Source organism: Lingula anatina, chromosome 7 (genome assembly GCF_051362555.1).
Source record: "Lingula anatina isolate TDL-2025a chromosome 7, LinAna3.0, whole genome shotgun sequence".
NCBI classification, from domain to species: domain Eukaryota; kingdom Metazoa; phylum Brachiopoda; class Lingulata; order Lingulida; family Lingulidae; genus Lingula; species Lingula anatina.
The window spans coordinates 7,027,364-7,054,866 of NC_141773.1; the positions used below are offsets into that span (position 1 = coordinate 7,027,364).

General features: G+C 34.1%; 4 protein-coding genes and 1 long non-coding RNA gene across 9 annotated transcripts; 3 read left to right on the forward strand and 2 right to left on the reverse strand.

Moving 5' to 3' along the window:
* Window positions 1–371: 371 nt before the first annotated feature.
* Window positions 372–10,666, reverse strand: LOC106166080 (transmembrane protein 218-like). Of its 2 annotated transcripts, XM_087016863.1 has the most exons (5): window positions 10,546–10,666; window positions 9,867–10,026; window positions 2,831–2,930; window positions 1,469–1,480; window positions 372–934 (listed from the first exon to the last, which is right to left on the reverse strand). In XM_087016863.1, the coding sequence occupies exons 2-5, from the start codon at window positions 9,971–9,973 to the stop codon at window positions 803–805; spliced, it is 351 nt and encodes a 116-aa protein (XP_086872989.1). In that variant the 5' UTR covers window positions 9,974–10,026; window positions 10,546–10,666; the 3' UTR covers window positions 372–802. The 2 variants fall into 2 exon arrangements, with proteins under 2 accessions (XP_086872989.1, XP_086872990.1); XM_087016864.1 differs by lacking the exon at window positions 1,469–1,480.
* A 476-nt stretch (window positions 10,667–11,142) lies between these two features.
* Window positions 11,143–13,350, forward strand: LOC106166057 (uncharacterized). The gene is made up of 4 exons (XM_013544474.2): window positions 11,143–11,419; window positions 11,924–12,103; window positions 12,533–12,681; window positions 12,935–13,350. Exons 1-4 carry the CDS (start codon window positions 11,258–11,260, stop codon window positions 13,050–13,052), a joined length of 609 nt encoding a protein of 202 aa, XP_013399928.2. The 5' UTR covers window positions 11,143–11,257; the 3' UTR covers window positions 13,053–13,350.
* A 16-nt stretch (window positions 13,351–13,366) lies between these two features.
* On the reverse strand, window positions 13,367–22,091 carry LOC106164248 (gamma-secretase subunit PEN-2). 3 transcript variants are annotated; one of them, XM_013542100.3, is made up of 4 exons: window positions 21,958–22,091; window positions 15,293–15,359; window positions 14,638–14,742; window positions 13,367–14,420 (listed from the first exon to the last, which is right to left on the reverse strand). In XM_013542100.3, the coding sequence occupies exons 2-4, from the start codon at window positions 15,351–15,353 to the stop codon at window positions 14,281–14,283; spliced, it is 306 nt and encodes a 101-aa protein (XP_013397554.1). In that variant the 5' UTR covers window positions 15,354–15,359; window positions 21,958–22,091; the 3' UTR covers window positions 13,367–14,280. The 3 variants fall into 3 exon arrangements, with proteins under 3 accessions (XP_013397554.1, XP_086872991.1, XP_013397555.1); XM_087016865.1 differs by having other exon boundaries at window positions 21,946–22,091; XM_013542101.3 differs by having other exon boundaries at window positions 21,941–22,091.
* LOC147760672 (uncharacterized) lies at window positions 17,816–18,968 on the forward strand. The gene is made up of 2 exons (XR_015335398.1): window positions 17,816–18,068; window positions 18,468–18,968. It is a non-coding gene; the product is annotated as an uncharacterized LOC147760672 (long non-coding RNA).
* Window positions 22,092–22,221: 130 nt separating the features above from the next.
* Window positions 22,222–27,360, forward strand: LOC106166088 (splicing factor U2AF 26 kDa subunit). 2 transcript variants are annotated; one of them, XM_013544510.2, is made up of 8 exons: window positions 22,222–22,335; window positions 23,302–23,389; window positions 24,727–24,793; window positions 25,074–25,150; window positions 25,484–25,555; window positions 25,817–25,950; window positions 26,242–26,367; window positions 26,644–27,360. In XM_013544510.2, the coding sequence occupies exons 1-8, from the start codon at window positions 22,292–22,294 to the stop codon at window positions 26,807–26,809; spliced, it is 774 nt and encodes a 257-aa protein (XP_013399964.1). In that variant the 5' UTR covers window positions 22,222–22,291; the 3' UTR covers window positions 26,810–27,360. The 2 variants fall into 2 exon arrangements, with proteins under 2 accessions (XP_013399964.1, XP_013399970.1); XM_013544516.2 differs by lacking the exon at window positions 23,302–23,389 and adding an exon at window positions 23,514–23,601 and having other exon boundaries at window positions 22,247–22,335.
* Window positions 27,361–27,503: the final 143 nt, after the last annotated feature.

The following is a 27,503-nucleotide window of genomic DNA, read 5'->3' on the forward strand; positions in this document are numbered from 1 at the left end:
TTTGTTCATTAAGTTTTTTTTTCTTTTCATTTCTTAAACATTTTATATGTACTTTCAAGTATTGCAAAATAGTATCACAATCCACATTAAATTACGTTACTATTTATGTGAAATCAGTAAAGGTCTTTGGTAATCACACATTCAGGCCAGTACAAGTAACTATAATTTTTTATCAAGGCGATATAATATTTCTAGTTTAAAAAGTGCGTACCAAATTTAAGTAAAGCATATGTTTTATACCCCAGAATGAGTTTCTCCTATCTTTTTCAGAATTTGGAATTTTATTTGGAATATTCAACATCTGACATTTATGTGCAGACTGTAAATACACGCACAAACACGTACAAAAGTATAAGTAATGAAACAGACAATGCTTTTATAAAAAGGTTTATTTACAATTATCAACACTACCTTAATGCAACAGCCTTGTTATGCTACTGTACAAGACACTGTCAAAACCAATTACAACATTGCAACCACCACAAATTCAATACAGTGGTCCAAATTCTTTAAGATATGTCACCAGTGTAACTGTGTTTAACTGTAACACCACTTCAACTGGGACTGCAGAAAAAGTGTCATCATTATCAACAAGAATCTAAGTTGGTTTTGCTTTTAACACATTTTGCTTTAATTGTCCCAACTCCTTTCCTGCTACTGAACAACAAAGACTTACATTCTGGGATATGCTCCAGAGCTTTAAGACAGGAAAAATTGTTTACAACAGGCATCTTATAAGGCTGAAGGACTGGGTGTTCCATGCACATGACACATAAATAAATGATGATGTATTTATCTGTTTTTAATGTTTTTTCAATGGCTTTGCATATATAGGCTCCATGACGTCAAACACAGCATAGGCACCAAGTCCAACTAGAAGAAAAATTCCAGTTATGGCCACAATAGCAGTCCTTCCCACAATTGTATCGTCATACTGAAAAAAGAGCATAAACAGTATTCAGTAATTCTCAGTTATCTGATTAGAGAAGAACAACATACTGATAATTCTAGCTAAAGGAGGGTGATTGTGTTTAACAAATTTCAATAATAAATGGTGATCAGTCATATATATTTACTGCAAGTTAATTTTGTTAGTACTACTTAGCATATCAACTGAATTAATTTTCAAGCAAAGCAATGATGATTCAATAAAATGCTCAGTGCTTTTTATTTTTGGGGGCTAAATTTGAGAAACTTAAAATATATTACTTCAAATCTAATAAATAAATGTTATAAATGTTGCTATTCACCAAAAACAAAACAAAAAAAATAATAATAATAAAATAATAATAATAAAATAAATAAATAATATTTATAGTTGTTAAAATCAAATAAAAAGAAAAAAAAACTGAAATATTTACAGGGAAAAAATTCTCCACAATGGATAGATTATAGCTTAACTTGAAGAAATATAAGAGATTCTTCCAGAAAAAAAAAACAAAACAAAAAAAAAAAAAACAACGTTTACCTTTGTAACATCCTGAAGTGACAGGAAGAAAGAATACAACATCATGTTAGCAATGGCAAAGAAAAGTGCGCAAATTAATTTTTTCTACATCTAAAATATTAATAATAATGTAAAGATAAGAATGATATTATGACAAAGCAAAAGAAGCAAGTTAAAAAATAAAAATTTACAAGAAATATGTCACAATCTGTGTATACATAAGGCACCATCCAGGGGCGGATCCAGAGATATTTTCTGACAGTCTTCCATATTATATTTGTTGGTCCATCCTCCATCTTTTGACCGTCTTCCGACAGAAAAAATTAGATACCCGTCAATGTAAACTTGAAAATCTGACCATCTTCCGGAAGACCCAGAAGACGGCCTAAATCCGCCCCTGCCATCTATAGTCAATAACTGCTTTTCTCATGACATAAACATACATATACAGGGGCAGATCCAGATTATTTGAAGAGGTTTACCAGTACAGTTTTTGTAAGAATGAAAGGTCTTGATAGCGATGCCGAACCTTGCCCCCTAGGTGTGGGGTTCAATATTTTGGAGGGCAATTGGTACCATTTGGTGTACTTTAGAACTATGACTCAGCTCTTCAAAATCCTTATATCAAGAGGGGAATATTGGTGCGATTTTTTTCAAGACACCAAGTGGGAGTTCAGGACCCCCCTGACACCCATCCTAAATCCGCTATTGCACACAGATGGCGCCTTATGTATACACAATATGTGACATGCATAACTGAGTTAATTTATCACAAAATATGCACAATATTGCCATTTAATAATTAATCAAAGCAATTAGGATGTTAAAATCAACACAAGTACATGTTAAGAAGCACACAATACTGTGGCACATACAGGATAGTATAATTCAAGCTGATATTAATGATGATCATGTAACACTTCAGACCAGGCATTTGTCTCTAGAAATCTTCCAGTACATATTGAATTGCATTTCAGAATTCACGAATAATGATCGCAAATTATGACTGTCTACTTACAATACAAGACACTTTTCAACAACAGTGTTTGATTAAACAATTTCATTTTCTATTGTGTAACAGTAAGTAGAAGAAAATGAAACCATTTTCAAATTGTTAAAATTACAGAGACAAACCACTGAGCCTCCGTTAAATAAACAGACTAATGGACTGTTTAATAAATCCAGCCCTTATTTTTCAACAAAATTTTGTCAAACACACCACGGTTATAGTGAAGCATATAAAATCAGATTCAATTTTTTTTCTTAAATCTAGATGACATTTAGACTTAATAAAAATGAATTAATATTTAACTTTTATTACTATTCTTCCCAGTAACTATTAACAGATCTAAAGGAAAAACAATCTTTGATACCAATATTTACCTTGATATCAGCGCGTACATCTTCAGGTGTTGTCAGAGGTAGAAATATCAATATGATGGTGATAATGATGGCTAGCAGAATCACCCCAGCTGCTCCAAACCTTCAAGGACAAATCAAAACATGTGATAAAGATATACTGGGGTTGTGCTAACACTTGCCAATTTACTAGTAGCCAAGTGCTAAAATTGACTTTACTTGGCTGAACAAAATAGGGTTGATTTGACTTATTTCAATCATATTTAAACCATTTGATGAACAAAAAAGTGATGAAAAAGTAGTAATTTGGCTAAATGAAAAAACAAGGCAGCAAAGCTGTCAAATGTACAGACAAAAAGCAGGAAATAACTATGCACAAAATAGGCTACTGTCAATTCTGATGCAAAAGTACATTATGTTAAACTGCAAATTCAACATCAAATTTTAATTATGCTCAACAGGTAATACCAATGTAAGTAAAATGTGTAACAAGCATAAGGCTTCAGGCCCATGGGAGTTCAAGTTCGCACTTTGAAAATGTATAACTTCCAGAAAAAGAAGCCAATTAGACTGTTTTTCCAACTCAGGCTGCATTTTTAGTCCTGTATTTCTTTTTTGAAAGTTTGGCAATCATAAGTAACATGGTTTTCCCATAATGGTCATCATGGCAGCAGCACCCAAAATTGTGTTTTCTTCTATTCTGATGCAATATTACATAATGGTTAACAGCATAATAACCGTCAATTTTTAACTAGAGGATCAGAGAGGCGATACCGCCTCCGAATATTGTACCACCAGCTGGAGCAAGCGCATTCGTATAGACCCCCACATACACAAAAGAAGGGACACAGCCACCAGTCTTATGCTTGACAAGCTGTAAAAATGCAATCAACAAGAATTTTCAAAATATGCAAAAAATATATATAACTTAAAATGGTACAATCAAAGTTAAGTTCATCGTAAGGTAGGTCAAAGGTCAATTTCAAGGTCACAGTAAATTGCCAGTATATGACTTCCTATTCAACTTTAATGGTAACTATGGACCTATCTCTGCCAGTTTTGTAGATAAAAGGGAAGAAAAATATGCAAAGTTCAGTTCATGGTGAAAAGTAGGTCAAAGGTCAATTTCAAGGTCACAGTAAAATTGCCAGTATATGACTTCCTATTCAACTTCAATAGTAACTATGGACCTATCTCTGCCAGTTTTGGAGATATAAGGGACTAAATGTTTTAATTTTGGAGTTACCATAATGTGCCATAAATTTCCTACAGAAAAAATTAATTAAAATAAAGAAAAGGTCATTTTGGTCAAAATTCTTGAAATAAGAGGTGTTCTGAAGTTCCAGATGTTCAAATTTGATGAAATAATGTCATTTTTGACCACAAGTTGTCTGCTTTGCCAAGCCTTATGTTTTATTTTTCCGGAGTTCAAAATTTATTATCCATTACAGTACTGCACATTTTGCTTTCACCACCAATATGTGCCAGTATATGACTTCCTATTCAAGTTCAATAAAAACTATGGACCTATCCAGTTTTGGAGATAAAAGGGAAGCAAAATTTGCAAAGTTCAGTTCATGGTGAAAAGAAGGTCAAAGGTCAATTTCAAGGTCACAGTAAGATTGCCAGTATATGACTTCCTATTCAAGTTCAATAGTAATTATGGACCTATCTCTGCCAGTTTTGGAGATAAAAGGGAACCAAAATTTGCAAAGTTCAATTCATGATAAAAAGTAGGTCAAAGGTCAATTTCAAGGTCACATTTAGATTGCCAGTATATGACTTCCTATTCAACTTCAATAGTAACTATGGACCTATCTCTGCCAGGTTTGGAGTTAAAAGAGAAAGAAATTAGCAGAGTTCAGTTCATGGTGAAAAGTAGGTCAAAGGTCAATTTCAAGGTCACACTTAGATTGCCAGTATATGACTTCATATTCAAGTTCAATAGAAACTATGGACCTATCTCTGCCAGTTTTGGAGATAAAAGGGAAGCAAAATTTGCAAAGTTTAATTCATGGTGAAAAGTAGGTCAAAGGTCAATTTCAAGGTCACATTTAGATTGCCAGTATATGACTTCCTATTCAAGTTCAATAGTAACTATGGACCTATCTCTGCCAGGTTTGGAGTTAAAAGAGAAAGAAATTAGCAGAGTTCAGTTCATGGTGAAAAGTAGGTCAAAGGTCAATTTCAAGGTCACACTTAGATTGCCAGTATATGACTTCCTATTCAAGTTCAATAGTAATTATGGACCTATCTCTGCCAGTTTTGGAGATAAAAGGGAACCAAAATTTGCAAAGTTCAATTCATGATAAAAAGTAGGTCAAAGGTCAATTTCAAGGTCACATTTAGATTGCCAGTATATGACTTCCTATTCAACTTCAATAGTAACTATGGACCTATCTCTGCCAGGTTTGGAGTTAAAAGAGAAAGAAATTAGCAGAGTTCAGTTCATGGTGAAAAGTAGGTCAAAGGTCAATTTCAAGGTCACACTTAGATTGCCAGTATATGACTTCATATTCAAGTTCAATAGAAACTATGGACCTATCTCTGCCAGTTTTGGAGATAAAAGGGAAGCAAAATTTGCAAAGTTTAATTCATGGTGAAAAGTAGGTCAAAGGTCAATTTCAAGGTCACATTTAGATTGCCAGTATATGACTTCATATTCAAGTTCAATAGAAACTATGGACCTATCTCTGCCAGTTTTGGAGATAAAAGGGAAGCAAAATTTGGAAAGTTCAGTTCATGGTGAAAAGTAGGTCAAAGGTCAATTTCAAGGTCACATTTAGATTGCCAGTATATGACTTCATATTCAAGTTCAATAGAAACTATGGACCTATCTCTGCCAGTTTTGGAGATAAAAGGGAAGCAAAATTGGCAAAGTTCAGTTCATGGTGAAAAGTAGGTCAACAAAGGTCAATTTCAAGGTCACATTTAGATTGCCAGTATATGACTTCATATTCAAGTTCAACAGAAACTATGGACCTATCTCTGCCAGTTTTGGAGATAAAAGCGAAGCAAAATTTGCAAAGTTTAATTCATGGTGAAAAGTAGGTCAAAGGTCAATTTCAAGGTCACATTTAGATTGCCAGTATATGACTTCCTATTCAAGTTCAATAGTAACTATGAACCTATCTCTGCCAGGTTTGGAGTTAAAAGAGAAAGAAATTAGCAGAGTTCAGTTCATGGTGAAAAGTAGGTCAAAGGTCAATTTCAAGGTCACATTTAGATTGCCAGTATAAGACTTCCTATTCAACTTCAATAGTAACTATGGACCTATCTCTGCCAGTTTTGGAGATAAAAGGGAAGCAAAATTTGCAAAGTTCAGTTCATGGTGAAAAGTAGGTCAAAGGTCAATTTCAAGGTCACATTTAGATTGCCAGTATATGACTTCATATTCAAGTTCAATAGAAACTATGGACCTATCTCTGCCAGTTTTGGAGATAAAAGGGAAGCAAAATTTGCAAAGTTCAATTCATGGTGAAAAGTAGGTCAAAGGTCAATTTCAAGGTCACATTTAGATTGGCAGTATATGACTTCCTATTCAAGTTCAATAGTAACTATGGACCTATCTCTGCCAGTTTTGGAGATATAAGGGACTAAATGTTATAATTTTGGAGTTACCTTAATGTGCCATAAATTTCCTACAGAAAAAATTAATTAAAATAAAGAAAAGGTCATTTTGGTCGAAATTCTTGAAATGGCAGGTGCTGTGAAGTTCCAGAAGTTCAAATTTGATGAAATAATGTCATTTTTGACCACAAGTTGTCTGCTTTGCCAAGCCTTATGTTTTATTTTTCCAGAGTTCAAAATTTATTATCCATTACCGTACTGCACATTTTGCTTTCACCACCAATATGTACTTTTTGATACAGCGTAGCTCGAAAACTGTATGGAATACAAAAAAAACGGAGACCACCTCCAGTGTTGGGCTTTACATGCTCTACAAAATGCAAAAAAGAATGGGTCTCTAGCATTAACGGTTCCCGAATTAGAGACAGTTTTCAGTTTCGGTATCTTATGGCCGCTACTCCAGTGAAAATGCACTGATTGACCCCAAATTCACGGAGATGAAAGATGACCTGAAGGGTATCATTTTCCAATAATATTATTGGTTAAGTCTGTGTGGTGTCTGAATAACAGCGCAAATAATTTTTTTTTCGTAAAAAAAATTCATTTTTTTGAAAAATTTGGCCTGTTTGACCTTGAAATTAAGGTCAAAGGTCAAATCCAAGGGCATAATTGAAATCTACACATATGACTTTTGGAAAGCCGTCTGTAGAAATTTTTCCCATAATTCCTTCCGTAGGGTAGATAATTAGCATTTAATTTTGCCATTTTTGGACAAGGGTGCATTGCAATGAATGCCACACCTAGACCCCAATACCGACAAAGCCCAAATTTTACGTGGAACGAGTTGAGATTATAGGTGACCTAAATCCAAGAGATGGGTATAGGGGCCCTTACCGTCTAGGAGGAGAAGCGGTAACGATGACATGGCGGCGGAGCCGGCGGAGCCGCAGGAGCCGGCAGAACGGACCGGACGGGACTAAAACCATGTGTACCGCCAGCGCTAACGCTGGTGGTACAATCATTAAATATACGTATCATGTATTTTCAGAAAATGTGACTAGCATGGGTATTCAAGCCCGTGGAACTTCAAAGTCACACCTTGAAAATGCCAATATGTGAAAAATTAAAGTTTCACAAAAAAACTGTTTAACTGGCAGTAAGAATTACCAAACAGATTGCATTGCCTACTGAAGCTGTATTTTAGTCCCAGGTTTCTTTCCTGTAAGTTTAAGAACAGTAAGTGACATGGTTTTTCTGGAATGGTCATCATGGGAGCAGTGCCCAAAATATGTTTTTTTCAAATTTTGATGCAATATTACATAATGTTTTAACAGCATAATGACCATCAATTTTTATTAATAAAATATTAGTATTATGGATATTCAGAAAATGTGATTAGCAAAGGTCTTCGGGCCCATTGAAAATGCCAAAATGTAAACAAGACAGCACTGTTCTGACATGGGTTTATTTCCATTTTTAACACTTTTTTTAACATAAAACAAAATAAACAGTTTACTGCCATTTTTATATGATCAACTAAGAAAATTGATGAGATGGGAAAAATATCAATAGAACAGTGTTAAATGTCCAATTTCCTCCATTCTGAGATTCTGAACATAGTGGATGATTGAATCTGACAAACTGCAATAATATGAGTTTATTTCCATTTTTGACACTTTATTACACAAAACACGATAACAAGTTTACCATAATTTTTACATAATCAACTAACAATATTGTAAAGATGCAGGAAATGTCAAACAAACACTTTTACGTATCTTATTAGTTCAATAATGAGACTGTTAAATGCCTAAGAATTGAATCTCAGGAAATGTGAAAAAAAACAGCATAACTTCTAAAATAATGGCCCGATTATGCTGATTTTCAAACTCAACCTGCGTTTTAGTAAGATTGACCACTCCTGTGAGTATAATGACAATTGGCCTATCTGTTTTTCTTATATTGTGTTATCAGTGTTGCATATAAGCTGAAAAATACGTGAAAAATTAAATTTTCACAAAAACTTTAATTGCCAGAAAATTTACCAAACAGACTGCATTGCCTACTGAAGCTGTATTTTAGTCCCATGTTTCTTTCCTGTTAGTTTGAAAACAGTAAGTGACATGGTTTTTCTGAAAAGGTCATCATGGGAGCAGTGCCCAAAATAGGGGTTTCTTCAAATCTTGATGCAACATTACATAATGTTTAAACAGCATAATGACCATCAATTTTTAATAATAAAATATTAGTAACATGGACATTCAGAAAACATGACCAGCAAAGGTCTTCAGGCCAATGGAACTTCAAAGTCACACCTTGAAAATGCCAAAATGTAAACAAGACAGCACTGTTCTGACATGGGTTTATTTCCATTTTTAACACTTTTTTTAACATAAAACAAAATAAACAGTTTACTGCCATTTTTATATGATCAACTAAGAAAATTGATGAGATGGGAAAAATATCAATAGAACAGTGTTAAATGTCCAATTTCCTCCATTCTGAGATTCTGAACATAGTGGATGATTGAATCTGACAAACTGCAATAATATGAGTTTATTTCCATTTTTGACACTTTATTACACAAAACACGATAACAAGTTTACCATAATTTTTACATAATCAACTAACAATATTGTAAAGATGCAGGAAATGTCAAACATACACTTTTACGTATCTTATTAGTTCAATAATGAGACTGTTAAATGCCTAAGAATTGAATCTCAGGAAATGTGAAAAAAACAGCATAACTTCTAAAATAATGGCCCGATTATGCTGATTTTCAAACTCAACCTGCGTTTTAGTAAGATTGACCACTCCTGTGAGTTTAATGACAATTGGTCTATCTGTTTTTCTTATATTGTGTTTACAGGGTTGTATATAGTGTTGCAGTGTTGCATATATGCTGAAAAATGAAAAAACAGCATAACTACTAAAATAGTGGCCCGATCATGCCGATTTTCGAACTTGTCCTGCGTTTCAGTAAGATTGATTACTCCTGTGAGTTTCATGACAACAGGCCTAACGGTTTTCCTTAAAATGTGTTTACAGGGTTGTATATATGCTGAAAAGTGAAAAAACAGCATAACTTCTACTATAATGGCCCGATCATGCTGATTTTCGAACTTGACTTGCGTTTTATGAATATTCATCAGCTCTGTAAATATAAAAGCAAAAAATAAAACTGTGTTCCACTTATCGTGTTTACAAGGAAAGTGCACGGCATCGGCATCGGCATCGGCATCGGCATCGCCATCGGCGACGACAGACGCAGGTGATGGCAATATGTACAGACACATCTGTGTCTGTACATAAAAATTACTAGCATCATTATGGTCAACAACTTACTGGCACACATCAAACATTTAATCCTCATATGGCAAACATTTTAAATTTATGAATAACAAAAATAAAATTTTATTAATTAAATGAGATTTAAATAAAATGAAGTTAAAATTCAAAACACAGTGATGCAGTGGTTCAAGCTTACGCAAGGGGTCCCTCAGCTCTTGCCAATGCTAAGCAGAGTAGAATGCACAAAGTCCACAAAAACCCCAAGGTGAAAATACCACCTCCCAGGCCAAGTACTAGCGCCATCTAGGCTGAATGCATTAGTAGTCTGTATCAATTTGTCAGCAGTTCAACAAGACCTTCAAAACACACAAAATATAAAGTACTAGTACTTATTACATTTAAATTATGATTAAATCTATGGAACATGGTAATAACATATAATTACAAATGTAATGGCATGAAAATGTATGTACTTTGTCAATCGTGATTATTAGATAATTACATGTAGAAAGAATACACACCTTCTAACATTTTGTTATTTAAACTACTTTTTAAATTTACAAATGTCGAAGACCCCCACCTTTTCATGTTTTAAATATGCATTCTTGTGCAAGCACATATTTTAAACGATTATAATAAAAGTAAAATAAAAATAAAAGATTACGTCTGTAAATTTGACTAGTCTACACATTTACGGTATATTGTACATAATGCTAGCATCATACTCAAAACATTGCAGTCAATGATCAAATCAAGAGAACTAGAATCGATAAATTAAAAGTTACTACATACGTTGCAATGTTTTCAACATATCTGAAAGTTTCAACAAGTACTGCCATTACAGTTATAAAATAAATAACCACTATTTATCTCACCTTATCAAATATCACATCTCTGTGGCAGTTTGCTCATACGAATTGATATAATTGACGAGTTCCCACAAAATGCAGCTTACTTGTTTGAAAATGGCGGAAGTAGTAACAATGTGACTAGTTCCTTAATTTGAATACCAACTCATAAAAAGCAAAGAACATTGTAAATAACTTTTACATTGGTAAAACCATTATATTTATGATTTATATGAGTAAAATGCATAAATTTCTACGTTGCTATTTATAAAAGTTCAAGTTTGAGATTCAAAAAGAAACCACAAGGAACAAAGCATGGAATGCAAGTCTCTCGTCTCAACCCATTGCTCACGCAGTTTTTGTCTCAACTGTCACATTCCCTCATGGGCATTTTTCTTTCTTTCATTTAGAACTAATTTTTTATGGCATTGCAATGAATATTTTCGAAAAATAAAAATATGAAGTTATTCCCTCTTTTCGTCACATGCTGTCAGGTCCAATAATTTTATTAAACGTTCATTAAACCAAAATTAAACTATGTTGCTTGATGTTAAGAGCACTGGTTAAGAGGGAGGGGGGAGGGGGAGACCATGAAAAAAGACCAATAATATCGCTATTCAGATTTGACGTCACAATTAAAAGCGTATAGCTGATGTCACCTTGGAACCCACTGTGACGTCATGATAGAGGTGATAGCACCCTATGTCTCCATAGTTGCAACTGCTTGGACAAGAGAGAAATGGCCACCAAACACAGCAATAAGAAAGCTATGCAACTGAGTAGCGGTGTGACATTTGGCAATGACTATTTCAAGCCTTACACATCGTACAAGCATGACTACATGTCTTGTCCAGCTAACTACAGACCAACGCGATATTGTCCACCGCCATCTCCCGCACAGGTGAATTTTCTTTTCCACATATTTGAATTTGTTCTTTAATTATTGCTAATATTATCGTGTTCATTTACTCTTATAAAATATATCAATATTTATTTATTTATTTATTTATTTATTTATTTATTTATTTATTTATTTATTTATTAAAATCGACGTATTAAAAGTCTATTTGGGTATTTGTTGGAAAAACCTACAGATTTTTACGTTGGTAGCAAAAAAAAGAAAATTCGACGATAACTTGATAAAGATATATAAACTGTTAAATTTTGTCAAGATTACCTTTTTCAGTCAGTTTTAATGTTGTCTGAATTGTTTCATGGTAAGTATATACATGGATCTATATCAGGTTCACAGCGGTGATCACCAGTTAGGGTTAATATAGAAAAACAATAAAAGCACACGTATGTATTGGGTACAGGATGTGTGCACCGCTTTTGAAACTCCCTGGAAACCAAACAAATAAAAAAAAAACTACTTATCTTTGCTTAATTGTAATTAATTTTGCAGATAATACCAACTGCGACAGACCGTGAAAACTGTGACAACCGCTGTCGTCACCTGTCACTTCATAAAGATACGTATTCATATTTCGGGCATGAGGTGGCGAGGAACATCTATGAAGACAGGGTTCAAAATCTTAAGGAGATAAGATACATAAATACCAGTGATTATGTCGGGGCTAGCATGGTAGATTTCTTTCTTAAAATTTATATTTATTTGTATGTTTGTCTTTACTTATTTTTTTAATCTTTTCATGTGATTTTTTTTTGTGTAATTTTTTCTATGCTCATTTGTTACGTGTAATTTGAATGGATCTATACTCTCTTTCAGCCAATATTACTTTTAAATTAAAAGATATTAATATCTATACATAAGAAGCTCGTCTAGTTGTAACAGAGAGGGAAGACATTTCTTTTCTATTGGTAGTATCAGAGTCCACAGATTATATATGCGACACGGGTCCCATATACTTTCAAAATTCAAAGTAAAATATTGTTGTCTAGTTCTTTTTGAAGCCTCGGGTTAAAGATAAGTTAGAATTCTGTATTAAGTGGCACTTGATCTTAAACCTTCAATCTTAAACCTTCACGATCATTATGTCATTTTTTCTTGTAGATCGGTAGGCCGCGAAAAATGTTGACTCGCTCCATGATAGACTACAGTAACCCGTTAGCCATGCTAAAGATGCCGTCCAAGATTTCCTATTTCCTTGTTCCGAGATACGTGCGTAAAAAGATGTTTGAGCAAGACAGCGTTGGGCTCAGGTACGGTTATAACGTAGTCAACATAAACAGCCATAGCTTAAATTTTTATCCATCATTTGAAAAACGACAAAAACATGTAAGAATAAAATGAAAATGAAAAAAATAAATAAAATTTCGACAAGCATTTTTAAAAGTAATCGTCATCGAGCGTCGATAGAGATATTGAGACCGCCCGGGAGTCGATAGCTTTAGGGGTCTTGTTTTTAGTCCCTGCTGATGTGGTACTATATTCTAAATTCTTTCACGTTTTTAGTATGGCGTACCGAGGCTCTCGGATGGGAACGAGCACCGAGACTGGAGAATCGTTTGTATGGCCGTCTAGAAACCTGTACACTAACAAACATGGAAGAAGAAGCTACATTAAAAGTTAATGCTAGTAGCGATGATTTATATTTTGTTAATATTATTTCAGTTTTGACTTTACTTAATTCGACATAGAAAAAAAAAGCATGCTGGAACGTTGGTCAAATAGGTCTAAACAGCTGTACATGTAAGCTGTCTTAATATTTGTGTAAAAAAAACTACTTGAAACTTATATTTGTAATTGTGATAAAAATTTTATGTGAAGTCTGACCATTCGTTTAACTCACTTCTCGTCAAAATATTTTTTGGTTATTGTTTTGTGCGTATAATGAAATACGATTGAGCCAGACACGATGAGCTGCGTTGCACAAGGATGTAAATAAAACTTTTAACTGCTATTTTATTTATTGAAGATATATAATCAGATTTCAATTCTGTGGCGGTGTTTGCCTAATATAACTCCATGATAATTTATATATACATATAAGACAGTAATATAATAAATGTTTGTTTAGTCTCACAGTGTGTATGTGTTTGATATTCAAGGTATTCAAGAAAATGACTGTAACATATCTATGGGTGATCTTAAAAATGTGGAATTATCATTTTCCTCTACAACATAGAGTACAGGTGACATTGATAATTTCATCAGAAAAGAAGGTGACATTAATTATTTCATCAGAAAACTGCCATTTTCTCTTAAGATCATTTATGTTTATTGAAAAATTACTGACAAAATTACATACATACACACACACAAATATTCATGTATAAATATACTATAATATTTCTGAATCAAAGTTTTGAAGAAGGTCCAAAATTCAGTGTCAGAAACTTTAACACTCTACATGTATGTCATGTACAGTGAAGGGGTTAACTGATACACTGAACTGAAACACATTCAACCTTTAACCCCTTTGGTAATTTTTTTTATGCAGTACCACATATACAGTGTATAGATCCCTTACTCTTTTCCCCACATTCCAATACTGCAGTGTGAACACAAAGCTTAGATACTACAGATACTATTCTCATTTCACAGCACATGATTTGCCCTCCGCACCAGCAGAGGGGGCTTTGGGCCAATTGTAGGCCAAATTTAAGTCACAGGTCAACAGAACCAGCTCTGTTTTGTGACCGAAAATGGAGTCATTGTCCCTTTGTTTGCAGCTGCACAAAGCTGTTTTAGGTACCAACTTGTAGGTGTGACCCACCGCAATAGAAGTATAGAAACTTCTCAAAAAGTTGTGTTTAAGTACCCAATATATTATGAATGGAGCCATCTTATGGTGATATTTAGGCTATTCCTCTTGGTATTATAAATGATATGTAGTCAGCTGTGGCTCCCCAGCTAGCTCTGTATAGTTGAAACAATGTCACCCAGGTAATGAAGATAGCTGTCCATATTATTGCTCCTATTAATGACTTGATTACATCTGAAATAACAAGGAAGAAAATAATGACAATAACATGCATGAGTGACAGAGGACATTTACTTGAGTAACTATGTTAGCTATTTGAGTGTCCAAATGTATTGAAGTGTGGGTGTGTGTGTGTGTGTGTGTATGTGTGTGTGTGTGAGAGAGAGAGAGAGAGAGAGAGAGAGAGAGAGAGAGAGAGAGCGGGGGGAGGGGAGAGAAGGAATATGCTTACATGATCTAATCTGTTGCTGCTGTTCATAGTGTTGTTTGATAAAGGCCTCTTTGAAAAACCACACAAAATTGACCACCCACAGGAAAGGAAGGAGTGCAAAACCACCTGCAACACAATAACATAAATTTATATTCATTTACCATGGTCTACAACATACATTTACATGACAAAATAAATAAAAGGGTCTTTAATTAGAGATCTATGTAAAATATCAAGATTTATAAGTGAATGTTTTACTAACCAATGATTAATATCTATACTAGTATTATAGATTATGACTACCAGGGGCGGATCCAGAGATATTTTCTGACAGTCTTCCATATTATATTTGTTGGTCCATCCTCCATTTTTTGACCGTCTTCCGACAGAAAAAATTAGATACCCGTCAATGTAAACTTGAAAATCTGACCGTCTTCCGGAAGACCCAGAAGACGGCCTAAATCCGCCCCTGACTACCATCTTCAAAATGAATTTAAGTAACATAACCCATTTTCTCTGGCTTTAGTCTCTCTTTAATCTAACTGATTAAAAACTTTCATTCTGACCCCATTCAATATTTAAAATACTAGTAATATTCCACTGTAATATCATTCTATACTTTAATGGTTGTATTCGAGAGAGAGTCTCTGACTTGGAATAGGTCTTGTTGTCTTACCATAGAAGTATTTTTTGCAAAGCTCCACTTTGTCCTCTACCTTCATTTTCTGGAGATCCATATTTTCCTAGGATAATGAAATAGCATTAATATGCATGAAGCCTCGATTTGTAACACAATGAGTATTAATGTCAGCTCATAAACAACTTAACACGAAGATGAAAATTAACATACACGAAGCATGAAATTTTCGTGGACAGTATTAGAAACTTAGAGGAAGTAATTAAACAAGGCAGCAAAGCTGTCAAATGTACAGACAAAAAACAGAAAATAAAGATGCAAAAAAGGTCATTTTGTTAATTTTGATGCAATAATAAATAATGCTTATAATAGCACTATCAGTCAACACTGAATTTTATAATCATGCACAACAGGTAAAATGGTCAATAACATGAGCGGACCCAGAGATATTCTCTGACAGTATTCCAAAGTATCTATTTTGATCCATCCTCCATTTTGATGGTCTTCCAACAGAAGAAAAAATAGATACCAGGCAATATAAACTTAATAACCTGACTGTCTTCCGGAAGTCCCAGAAGATGGTCTCAATCTACCCTTTCAATAAGATTACAGTTTCAGGACCATGAGAGTTCAAATTCACATGATGTAAGTCTCAATATTTGAAAAATGATGACAGTGCATAAAATAATATTACATAAGTAACATAATGTTTAAAGACATAAAAAACAATACAACTGCTTATGTGGAAATACAGAAATGTCAGAGTCTCAGGCGGATGAGAGTTAAAAGTCACAAATGCAAGTGTTTGAGAAAAAATTATAAAGGAAAACATAACAAAACTAGAAAAGCACTCCGAGAGTGCAGACCTCTGCCAAGGTAGCAATTGTTGATTATTATTGATTTTTGTCCTCTTTGGCCCACTTCTGACAGTTCCTGAAAATTTCAGCAAAATCGGTCCATAACTTTTTGAGTTATGTTGATGACAAACAGGGGTGAAAATATAACCTCCTTGGCAGAGGTAAATATAATTCCAATGAAGCTGCTATTCAAACTTTTAATCTTTCAGTTTGATATATATATATATATATATATATATATATATATATATATATATATATATATATATATATATATATATATATATATATATATATATATAACTTATTTGCAATATTAAACAAAATTTACCTGCATAATTATCACTGCTTCCTTATTATTAATCTAGCAGAGAGCTTAACCTATGGGAGTTTACAGGGAAATATCAACAAGTGTGCTTTATGTAATCTCAAATCACAAGTGTGCTTTATGTAGCCTATCAATTAGGCAAATTACTTTATAACTGAAATTAGCGAAGTGATACCCAAGGGAAATTTATAGACTGACCCTCTCAAAGGTCTTTCAGGCCCATAAGTCACAACTTAAGAAGAGCACAAAACAATAATGCACAAAATAGGAGACTACCACTTCTGATGCAATAATACATTATGTTTAACTGCACAGTCAACATCAAATTTTAATTTTGCACAACAGGTAACACCGACGAAAGTAAAAGCATAAGGCTTCAGGCCCATCAGAGTTCAAGTTTATACTTAGAAAGTGCCAGAATGAGAAAAATGAAATTTCACACAAAATTGCATTAAATTCAATAATAAATGATAACCCAATTGACCTGGCTTTCTAATTTGAACTGCATGCATATCCTAAAAATCATACTCTTAAGTTAAATATAATAATAAATAACACAGTTTTCTTTTCATAATGTTTGCAGTAGCAGTGCAAAAAGATTATTGTCAATTTTGATGTAACATTACATAATAAATTATAGAATAATTATCACCAATTTTTGATTATTGACTATAAATAGCATGAACATGTAGAAAATTTGATTACCATCCGGCTTCATGTCCATGGGAGCTCCGAGTCCCACAATGAATATGCCAAAAAGATAATGAATATTTCACTAAAATGTATAACTTCCAGAAAAAGAAGCCCATTAGACTGCTTTTCCAACTTGGGCTGCATTTTAGTCCTGTGTTTCTTTTTTGAAAGTTTGACAATCATAAGTAACACGGTTTTCCCATCATGGTCATCATGGCAGATGTGGATGATTGAATCTGACAAACTGCAATGATATGAGTTTATTTCCGTTTTGGACACTTGATTACACAATACATGATAACAAGTTTACCATCATTTTTACATAATCAACTAACAATGTTGTAAAGATGCAGGAAATATCAAACAACAGACATGCTGAAACTGTCGGTCCGATCGGTCATGACCGGCAAAATTTGTCTGGACCGGTAAAATATTGTACTTTGTCGGTCCAAAGGACCGACAAGAGTTTTAAGAGCCGCCATTTTGAATTAACAGTTAGCGTTCGATGTGCTTCAGAAATAAAATTATATAAAATCCACATCATTTTTTCATCCATTTACTAATCTAGTGACACGTAAAAATGACCACATTTCGGTCACATTCACTTACAAAGTAGGCTAGCCAATCGTATTATCCCTCTCTCAAACGAATGGGTTCTTCCCCATGGGGAATCCCCCTGCTAGCCAATCGTATTATCCCTCTCTCAAACGAATGGGTTCTTCCCCATGGGGAATCCCCCTGCTCTCGATAATTACGCGCCCCGTCATTGGTATATTGGCCGCGACACACAGACAGCTATCACGAGGGCGGTCCACGCTGCCAAGCACATGTAAACATGCAGGAAAAAATGTTTACTGCTTAACTTGGACGCCTGACTCCTTTCTCAAGAACAATCATTCATATAGGAACCAAGGATAATGACGCCTGACCTTCGAAGGTACGTATACATCGTTATTCGTTCTTTTAGGGAGAAAAAAGCGTTGATAGTAGCCTACATGGAAATGAGGTCACCCGATTCACTCAGCAAAAACGATTTCAGAATTATAGGACTGAATATTATGCGTAATCAATGGTGATTGTAACGATATTTAACTAATGGGTACTTTCGTTTGCATTCAGCTAATATGCGGCAGTGCCTTCCGCATTGCGACGTTTTACGTAAAAAAAAGTTTGACAGTTCGGTCGCTTCCTCGAACCTACCGAAAAAACTCGATCCGTGGTGTATGAACAAAATGGTTCACAGATTTTAAATATCCCGTAAGCATAAACGCGATACCTGTTACCAGTACCAGTTACAGTTTTCATATTATCAGTATGTACATTTTTATTATTTTAGATTATGATATCGTCGAGTCCTGACCGGGAAGCCGTTCGTTTCCATGCAGATGAGACAGATACAGTGAAGTGGCTAGCATGTTTCATGCATTGGCACTCCCATTCGGACTACAATCTTTACTGTTTGTGTAGCATCAAAATTTGCAAATTATTTTCAAGGAAAGGAGAAATTGACCAAGAGCAAATTTTGCTACTGTTGAACAGTGGAAATGAGTTTTTGTTCATTTAATTTTTTATCAAATTCATTTCAATTTGAAACAATATTAATTTTTTTGAGAAATTGATCATGATAAAATTTATAATTAACCTAAATTTATGACAGGGATGTGAAATATATGATGAATTTCTTTAAGCCGTACGTGCACTATTGAATTAAAGGACAAAGGACTAAGTGTGAAATTCAAGGACTTTCAAAGGAAGAAACAAAATCAAGCTCTTCTAAAGGCCTGTATGAACCCTGGAACTTGTGAAATGAGTACAACAATAAAGCAGTGCTTCACAAGTGTGTGTTTTTGGTTTTTTTTAAATTTACAACATGTCCAAATTATTTAATAGTATTACTGAATATGTATTTACAAGAGTTACTTCTCTGTACTACTATGCAAACAAAACGTTTCCATTATTGAATGGACATTTTCGGTCCGGCAAAAGTCCATTCGGTCCGGCAAAGTTTTCATCACTGCCGGTCCGAATGTCCGGCAGTTCTGAAAAGTTTTCAGCATGTCTGAAACAAACACTTTTACGTATCTTATTAGTTCAATAATAAGACTGTTAACATGCCTAAGAATTGAATCTGAGGAAATTTGAAAAAACAGTACAACTTCTAAAATAATGGCCCGATAACGCTGATTTTCGAACTCAACCTGCATTTTTGTAAGATTGACCACTCCTGTGAGTATAATGACAATTGGCTAAGCTGTTTTTCTTATATTGTGTTATTAATGTTGCATATATGTTGAAAAAAGTGAAAAAACAGCATAAAAAAATTAAAAGAAAATGTAAAATAAAACATAACAAAAAATACCAATAAAGCTGCTATTCAAACTTTTAATCTAGCTGTACAATTACTAACATGATATGAATAACCCTATTGAGTTTGAGAATAATAAGGCACTGTTATTCATCTTTAGCATTAATGTAAGCGTTACACAAAATTTTTTTTGTAAACTTATTTTCCATATTAAATAACATTTACCTGCATAATAATCATCGATTCCTAATTATGTGACACAGTAAAGAAAGCTAAACCGATGGGACTTTACAATGAAATCTCAATGTGTGTTTATGTAATCTCATTTAATACCCACTTGAAAATTAATTAAGCAAATTATTTTATAACCCTGAAATAACTTGAAAATCAATTAAGCAAATTATTTTATAACCCTGAATTAACTGCCTACTATCCATATACATTTATTGCACCAAATAGCACTGTACTGCATTGCTTTCAAAACAGAAAACAATTACGATGGTTTTCCAACACAAGCTGCACTTCAGTCTTTTCAGTAAGGTTGATTATCATAAGTAACATGGTTTTCCCTTAATTGCTATCCTGGCAGCAGTGTCCAAAATAGGGTTTTCTTTAACTTTCATGCAATATAACATAATACTTAACAGCATAATGACCATCAAATTTTTTATAAAAAAATAAAAGTATCATGGATATTCAGAAAATGTGATATGGAAAGGTCTCCAAGGACATGGAAGTTAGGGTCACACTTTCAAAATGCCAAAATGTTAACAAGAGATAACTGTACTGAAATGATTTTCTTTCCATTTTCAACACCTTTTTTACATAAAACCATCATCAATTAACTGTCATTTTTAAATGATCAACTAGGAAAATTGTTGACATAGGAAAAATATCAATAGAACAATTTATAATGTCCAATTAGCTCCATTTGGAGATTCTGAACATAGTAAATGATTGAATCTGATGAACTGCAATGATGAGTTCCTTTCCATTTTTGATACTTTATTACACAATGCAGGATAATAGGTTTACTGTCATTTTTATATAATCAACTAACAATATTGTTATGAAGCAGAAAATGTTAAAACAACACTTTAACATATCCAATTAGTACCGTTATGAGACTGTTAACATGCTTAAGAATTAAATCTGAAGAAAAACCACTTATATACAAAAAGGCTAATAACTTCGTCAAAACTTAACTGATCAAGCTTATTTTCAAACTTGATCTGTATACTGGTCAGATTGATCACTCCTGTGAGTTGCAAGACAAAAGGCTGATTGGTTTTCCTTAAAATGCGTTATCAGTGTTGCATGTATGCTGAATAAAGGGAAAAAAAACAGCATTACTTTTGTAAAAATAGTCCAATCATGCCAATTTTCAAACTTGACCTGCGTATTATAAATATTCACCAGTTCTGTAAATTTCAATCCAAGGAAAGGAAAAACATTTTTACACTTATCATGTTATCGGTGTTATAAAAGTGCTGAAAAAATTGAAAAAAAAAAAAAAAAAAACAGGATAACTTCCATAAAAATTGCCCGATCTTGCTGATTTTCAAACTTGACCTGCGTATTATGAATATTCATTAGTTCTGTAAGTTTCAAGCCAAATGAAAAAACTGTTTTCCACTTATTGTGTTATCAGTGCTGCATATATGCTGAAAAAAGTGAAAAAACAGCATAAATTCCCTAACAATAATCGAATCATGCTGATTTTCGAACTTGACTTGCGTATTATGAATATTTATCAGTTCTGCAAGTTTCAAGCCAAAAGGTAAATTGGTTTTCCACTTATGGTGTTATCGGTGCTGCATATATGCTGAAAAAAAGTGAAAAAACAGCATAAATTCCCTAAAAATGACCCAATCATGCTGATTTTCGAACTTGACCTGTGTATTATGAATATTAATCAGTTTTGTAAGTTTCAAGCCAAAAGGTAGAATGGTTTTCCACTTATCATGTTATCGGTGCTGCATATATGCTGAAAAAGTGAAAAAACAGCATAAATTCCCTAAAAATGGCCCAATCATGCCGATTTTCGAACTTGACCTGCATATTATGAATATTCATCAGTTCTGTAAGTTTCAAGTCAAAAGGTACAATGGTTTTCCACTTATCGTGTTATCCGTGCTGCATATATGTTGAAAAAAGTGAAAAAACAGCATAAATTCCCTAAGAGTGACCCGATCATGCTGATTTTCGAACTTGACCTGCGTATTATGAATATTCATCAGTTCTGCAAGTTTCAAATCAAAAGGCAAAATGGTTTTCCACTTATCGTGTTATCGGTAAAAGTGCACGGCGACGGCGACGACGGCGACGACGGCGACAGCGACGACGGCGACGGCGACGACAGACGCAGATGATGGCTATATGTACAGACACATCTGTGTCTGTACATAAAAATACAACAGTCTCAGTCTCACAAAATGTCTTTCATGAAGTATAATTTGATTTCCACCAGTAAGTCCGCTTAGTGCTCAGCTATTTTAACAAACCTTACAAGGTATCCTACCTTACTGGACTTCTACTTGGAATTGAACGTGGCTTTTAATAGTTTCTACGAACAGTTTTATCGATAAGTAAAGTTTTAGAAGCCTGACTAACACTTCCACCTTGTGCTTCCGTGTGTAGTGTGAAGTACGTCATCAAATTGTGCTTACCCATGTTATTTTAACGAAAATAAGCGAACATATTTAATGTAATAATTTAAGATCAAAATACACAAAAAAATCCGATTTAGATATTTTTTGCAGTGTTTCTTAATTTTCCAGTTAATTTTCTAAAATCTTCATAATGGCATTAATTTCAACGAGAAAAAGCGAGATTTGTATTGGAAGCTTGGTAAAATGGCGGAATACCTCGCTTCGATTTTCGGCACAGAAAAAGACAAGTAAGTGGCATGCTTGGTGTCCTTGGATGTCAAAGGGACAGATTATAGACACTTTAGAATTTAAAGCATTAAATGCAGTGGAAGTCGCCTTATGCAATACCTTTATTTTTGGTAGAAATTATCCTTTACCTGTGCCGACTTGTAGGTCACAAAGGAGAAGGCATGGTTTTCGTATGAGAAATTTTGCTTGATGTCAGTGTAACGAGTATTTCAGAATGGTTAGAGTTAATTGTTCTTTATTTTCACATATTTGTAAAAGGAGACGCTTGTGTTTGACTTAAAGTCCCGATAGTATTGGACCTTGCACTTGTTAAAAAAAAGCTTTGTTATGATGAAAAATGTATCGGTTATCGATTTTGCTGCTCGGCAGAGATGTGTTCATTGTCCATTCTTTCAACATGAAGTGTAGTTCTCTTTTTAGTAGAAGTTACAAAACAAATTTACATTTTTGCTCTTACATTTTTTCTCCATCGCAAAAAAAAATGACGCAGAGATATACAGCTGATTTGTTGGTGATCAATTAGCAAACATTTAGTTGGGTGATTTTATTCTGTTCAAGAATGTATTTTTTTTAAGAAGAACCTGTCTGACATTTATAAAGCAGTAAATTTGATAACCTTTCACATAAGTGCCTCTTATACAAGTAATTTGTTTTGAATATAATTTTCATGTTAAAGGTAGTCACCAAAATGGTAAGATACACTCCAAAAACACATTTCAGTGGAAAAAAAAAAATAATAATGTTGATTTTGAAGCAGTTAAGTTGTACATTTCATGTTTAAAAACTATATAGTAACTTTTGTTGTCTTTAAGTTCTGGTTTAGATGTAATCTCAAGTTAAGAATTTTAAAAGAAAAAAAAAGAGCAGTGTCTTTTTCGATTTCTGTAGTTATTGATTTAGCTCAATTTGTACATGTTATGTCCTGTGGACTACATCATCACTGAAAGTTTAATATTATTTTGTAGAGTAAACTGCTCGTTTTACTTCAAGATAGGCGCATGCAAGCACGGCGAAAGGTGTTCCAGGTTACACAACAAGCCAACCTTCAGTCAGGTAAACTCACACTCAAGATTGTGCACACGATGCACAGGGTTACGACATGTAGACTCCCTACATAAAAAAAAAGGTTTAAAACTTTCCAGGCTAGTGTCCTACAACTGTATTCTTTATATTCCAGAGTAAACTGCTCTTTTTACTTCAAGATTGGCGCATGCCGCCATGGAGAAAGATGTTCACGGTTGCATAACAAGCCAACTTTTAGCCAGGTAACCATAATTGATAAGTAGGGAGTCGCTTGTGTCCTCCGCGGCCTGCTACAATCAGGAGTAAGGTATTGTGGGTGGATCAAATGCCTGTTGATTTTTTCGTTTGTTAAATTGACAACTAATGCAATAATTTCTTTGACAGCTTTAATCTTCTGATTTGTAGCCCACAGAACACAATTTTGGTAGAATGAGAACGGGATGACCAATTAAGCAGGTTATTTTTTTGTAGAATTTCTTTTTCCATTCATTCTATTTATACAGACACAGGTCCGTATTGTAAGTTAACCTGTCACCTCACGTCACAAAGACGAAGCAGCAGTGTCCCCCAGGTTCAAACTTTGAAGCTCAAACTCTCTTTGTTCTGTATTCTCTGTTTCAACAGGTACTTGTGCAGATACTCTCCTCAAAAGCAGTGTCCATATGCAGACTTGCTCAAAGAGAAGGCCATGAACATGGATCAGTATGGGAAGAATGACCTCTCCCCTGTCAACCTTATGAATTATACAGGATTTTTTATTTGTTATTCATTGATCTTTTCTCTATTTTATTTATTATTATAATTTTTTTTTCACATTAAAACCTCTGAAATTAAAATTTTTCTTGGATACATTGAGATTTCGTTCAGATATTGCTCTTTTTTATTTCCCTTTTGTTTTGATCTTTGAAAAAAATATTTGAAAAAAAAAATGCCAATTTAAGTAAACATTTTGAAAAAGAAAGTGCACCAACAATATTAAGATCACTGGGTTGCTCTATCCATGTGCCTGGTCTGGAATTTGACTTTCCCGTGCTCTGAATGTGGATACTGCATTTTGGTCAGAGTTGTGTGAGCCTTATATTGTAGATCTGACCAATGAAACCTGGGAATGTCCGGCCCCAAAAGTGCATTAGCAGGGTGTTCTTAGACCCAACAGCCAATATTGTCGTGCCTTGAATGCAGATACTTCTGAAAAATATGAAGAGTGGTTTGAGCCTTGCTTTGTAGATTTGACCAATGAATCCCCGGGTGCATATATGAAAGAATTATATTTTTTTAAACAACAGGACTCGTGTTCAACCAGTATTTATGGAATTGATTGTGTGATTGTCAGTTAATGGGTGCCATGTTTTCCTTTCTTTTATCAGACAATCCTGCTGGTGAATTTGTATCATAACCCACAGAATACAGCACAGACTGCTGATGGCTCACATAGTAAGTAGTGTGTAGACTTAAGAACTAATCTGGGCTTTTAATTCTCAATACTTTGCTCAGTTTATGTAGTAGTGAATCTGTTAGCGGAAACAAGTTTCTTTCACTTAGTGGAAGATGTAGATGATGATTCTGCAAAATAAATAATTTATTCTGGACTGTAAGCAAGCAAATGTCTGTACATTTACACCATGGCAAGTGAGTAATGAGTCTGATATGAACATTAAAAGTATCCAGATTCCTGCCTTTCCTTGGACTAACTGGTTGTCTTGATTCATTTCAGCCAGTATCACAGATGTTGAAGTACAGGAACACTACGATGAGTTCTTTAATGAAGTATTCACAGAGGTCGAGGATAAGGTATGATATAAGGATTTTATAAATGCCGAGAACTTGAAAATTTTTTTGAGCATTTAACATTTTCTTTTGTAAATTGTTTTAAGTTCGATTTAGGAGTTGGAAAAATTTAAAATTATCTGTTGTGTACAATATGGTAAGGAAAAAAACCCTGCAAGTGTTTGTTGTTTTGATAAAAACAAGTTAAATTTCTACCACAGTGATTGCTGCATTGTACTTAGCAGTAGAACTGGATTTTGACAGGATTTGAATAAGCAGAAAAGTTATTTTGTCACTATTTTACATGAACTTGTAGCTGGGGTTTTGCTTAAAGAGTATGTTTTTGATACCTTTCAGTATGGTGAAATTGAGGAAATGAATGTATGTGACAACCTAGGGGACCACTTAGTAGGCAATGTCTATGTCAAGGTGGGTCATGGGCTTTTTGTGACAACTTCACAAACATCACTTTATTCTAAAAATATAAAAAGTAATCAGTTATGGTTAAATTGTGGTGAAGTAGAGTTGTTTTTGTCTGTTGGGTAAATTTTGGTCAAAAAATTTTGAGTTTTTAGAAAGAAATATTGTGTAAGGTACTCTTGGAAATAAAATTATTTTATCCATTTCAGTGACTTGAACTTGATTCAAGATTCATGTAGAAACTTGCATTTGTTTCTTGTATTTTCCTAGTTTCGTCGTGAAGAAGATGCAGAGAAGGCAGTGGCAGACCTGAACAATCGCTGGTTTAACGGTCAGCCTGTCCGAGCTGAACTCTCACCAGTCACAGACTTCCGTGAAGCTTGCTGTAGACAGTATGAAATGGGGTGGGTGAACTTCACATCCAGTTTTTATTTTTATTTTTTCTTTCCTCTCTAATTTCCATTTTCCGTTTTATTAGGCGAATATTCTAACCCATTTTGAGTAGAAATATTTTGAGAGAAAAGACAAAGATAATGTAGATGACTAGGTAGACGAGTGATAATGACAAAAAAAAGTTGATGAACCAAATGCCCTAAAATCCAAAGGATAAATTTTTGACGATTTTTGACATTGGTCAGCTGTGTCCACAAGCAATTTAATGGCCTGGAATAATCAACAGATTTCACACATTTCAGGGAGTGCACTAGAGGGGGCTTCTGCAATTTCATGCATTTGAAACCAATCTCCAGGGAGTTGAGACGGAAACTGTATGGGAGGCGGCGGCGTAGAAACAGAGAAGTGGAGAAGATTTGTTCAGCAAAGTATGTACTATTTTTATTCTCATAGGGCCAATCTCCTGAAAAAAATAAAAGCAAATATTTAGATAGGAAGACTTTTCTTATGAAGAATGATCTAAAATTATGTGTAACTTGGTAATTCTTTAGGTCAAACATTGCTTGAAATGCTTTTCTCTAGCTTTTGGTAAAGAATAGCTTGTAAGTCTTCTACTGAATGTTATCTGTAGTGTGACTAGTTACTAATACTTATGACAACAAGATTGGATTTATAGGCTTATATGCTTTTATTTTTTATTTCAGGTCTCTTCCTTTTGACCAGTCCTCCCGTTCAAGGTCGCGCTCACCAGGGGGTCGTGGGGACAGGCGCAGTCGTAGTCGAGATCGTGACAGACACAGAGACAGAAGTAGGAGTGGAAGTCGTGGGCGGGACCGACGTAGATCAAGAGAAAGATCAGGACGATTTTAATAAGTTTCAGGCTAGCTTTAGTATAGTTGCCATCCAACTGAATAGACATTGAGAACCCATTGAGAACCACTGGAGTTCTCTTTCATCACCAGGATCACTATCATTGCATTGTGATTTGTGACTTTGCTCCACCTGCGTACTGTGTATCTCAATCCATACAACTTAAAAAGACTGATACCCAGGAGAGTAATGCTCTCATTATTGCCCAATTACCCCCCATTTTCTTCCATTTATTGGGGATGAGACACAGGAGCAGTGGTCTGGATAGTTTAAAATCTTTTCTTTTTTTTTTGTAAATTGATCTTTGAGTAACCTCATTTATCGATCAGATATAACATTCGATGTATGCAGATGTTGTTTTTAGTTGTTCACAATACACAACAAAGAAAAAAGAAATATCAGAGAATAGTTCATTTCATTCTCTTCGTAAAAATATTCTGAAATATAATGCAAGTTTGATAGTAACAATTTGAAGAGAAGACTTCAAATTTGTTTTGTATGTAGTAAGACATTTTTTACAGACAAAAAGTTAATAAATAATTGTACTCTAATATGGGCTTACTTTGTCAATGATTATCTGCGGTGATGTTAATTTGGTACTTCACTTCCAATCTGTTTTACAGACAGCATTTTATCTGCAGAATTGCTGGATTCTGAGATCGTTAACTATGGTGGCAATCATACCCCCAGCAGA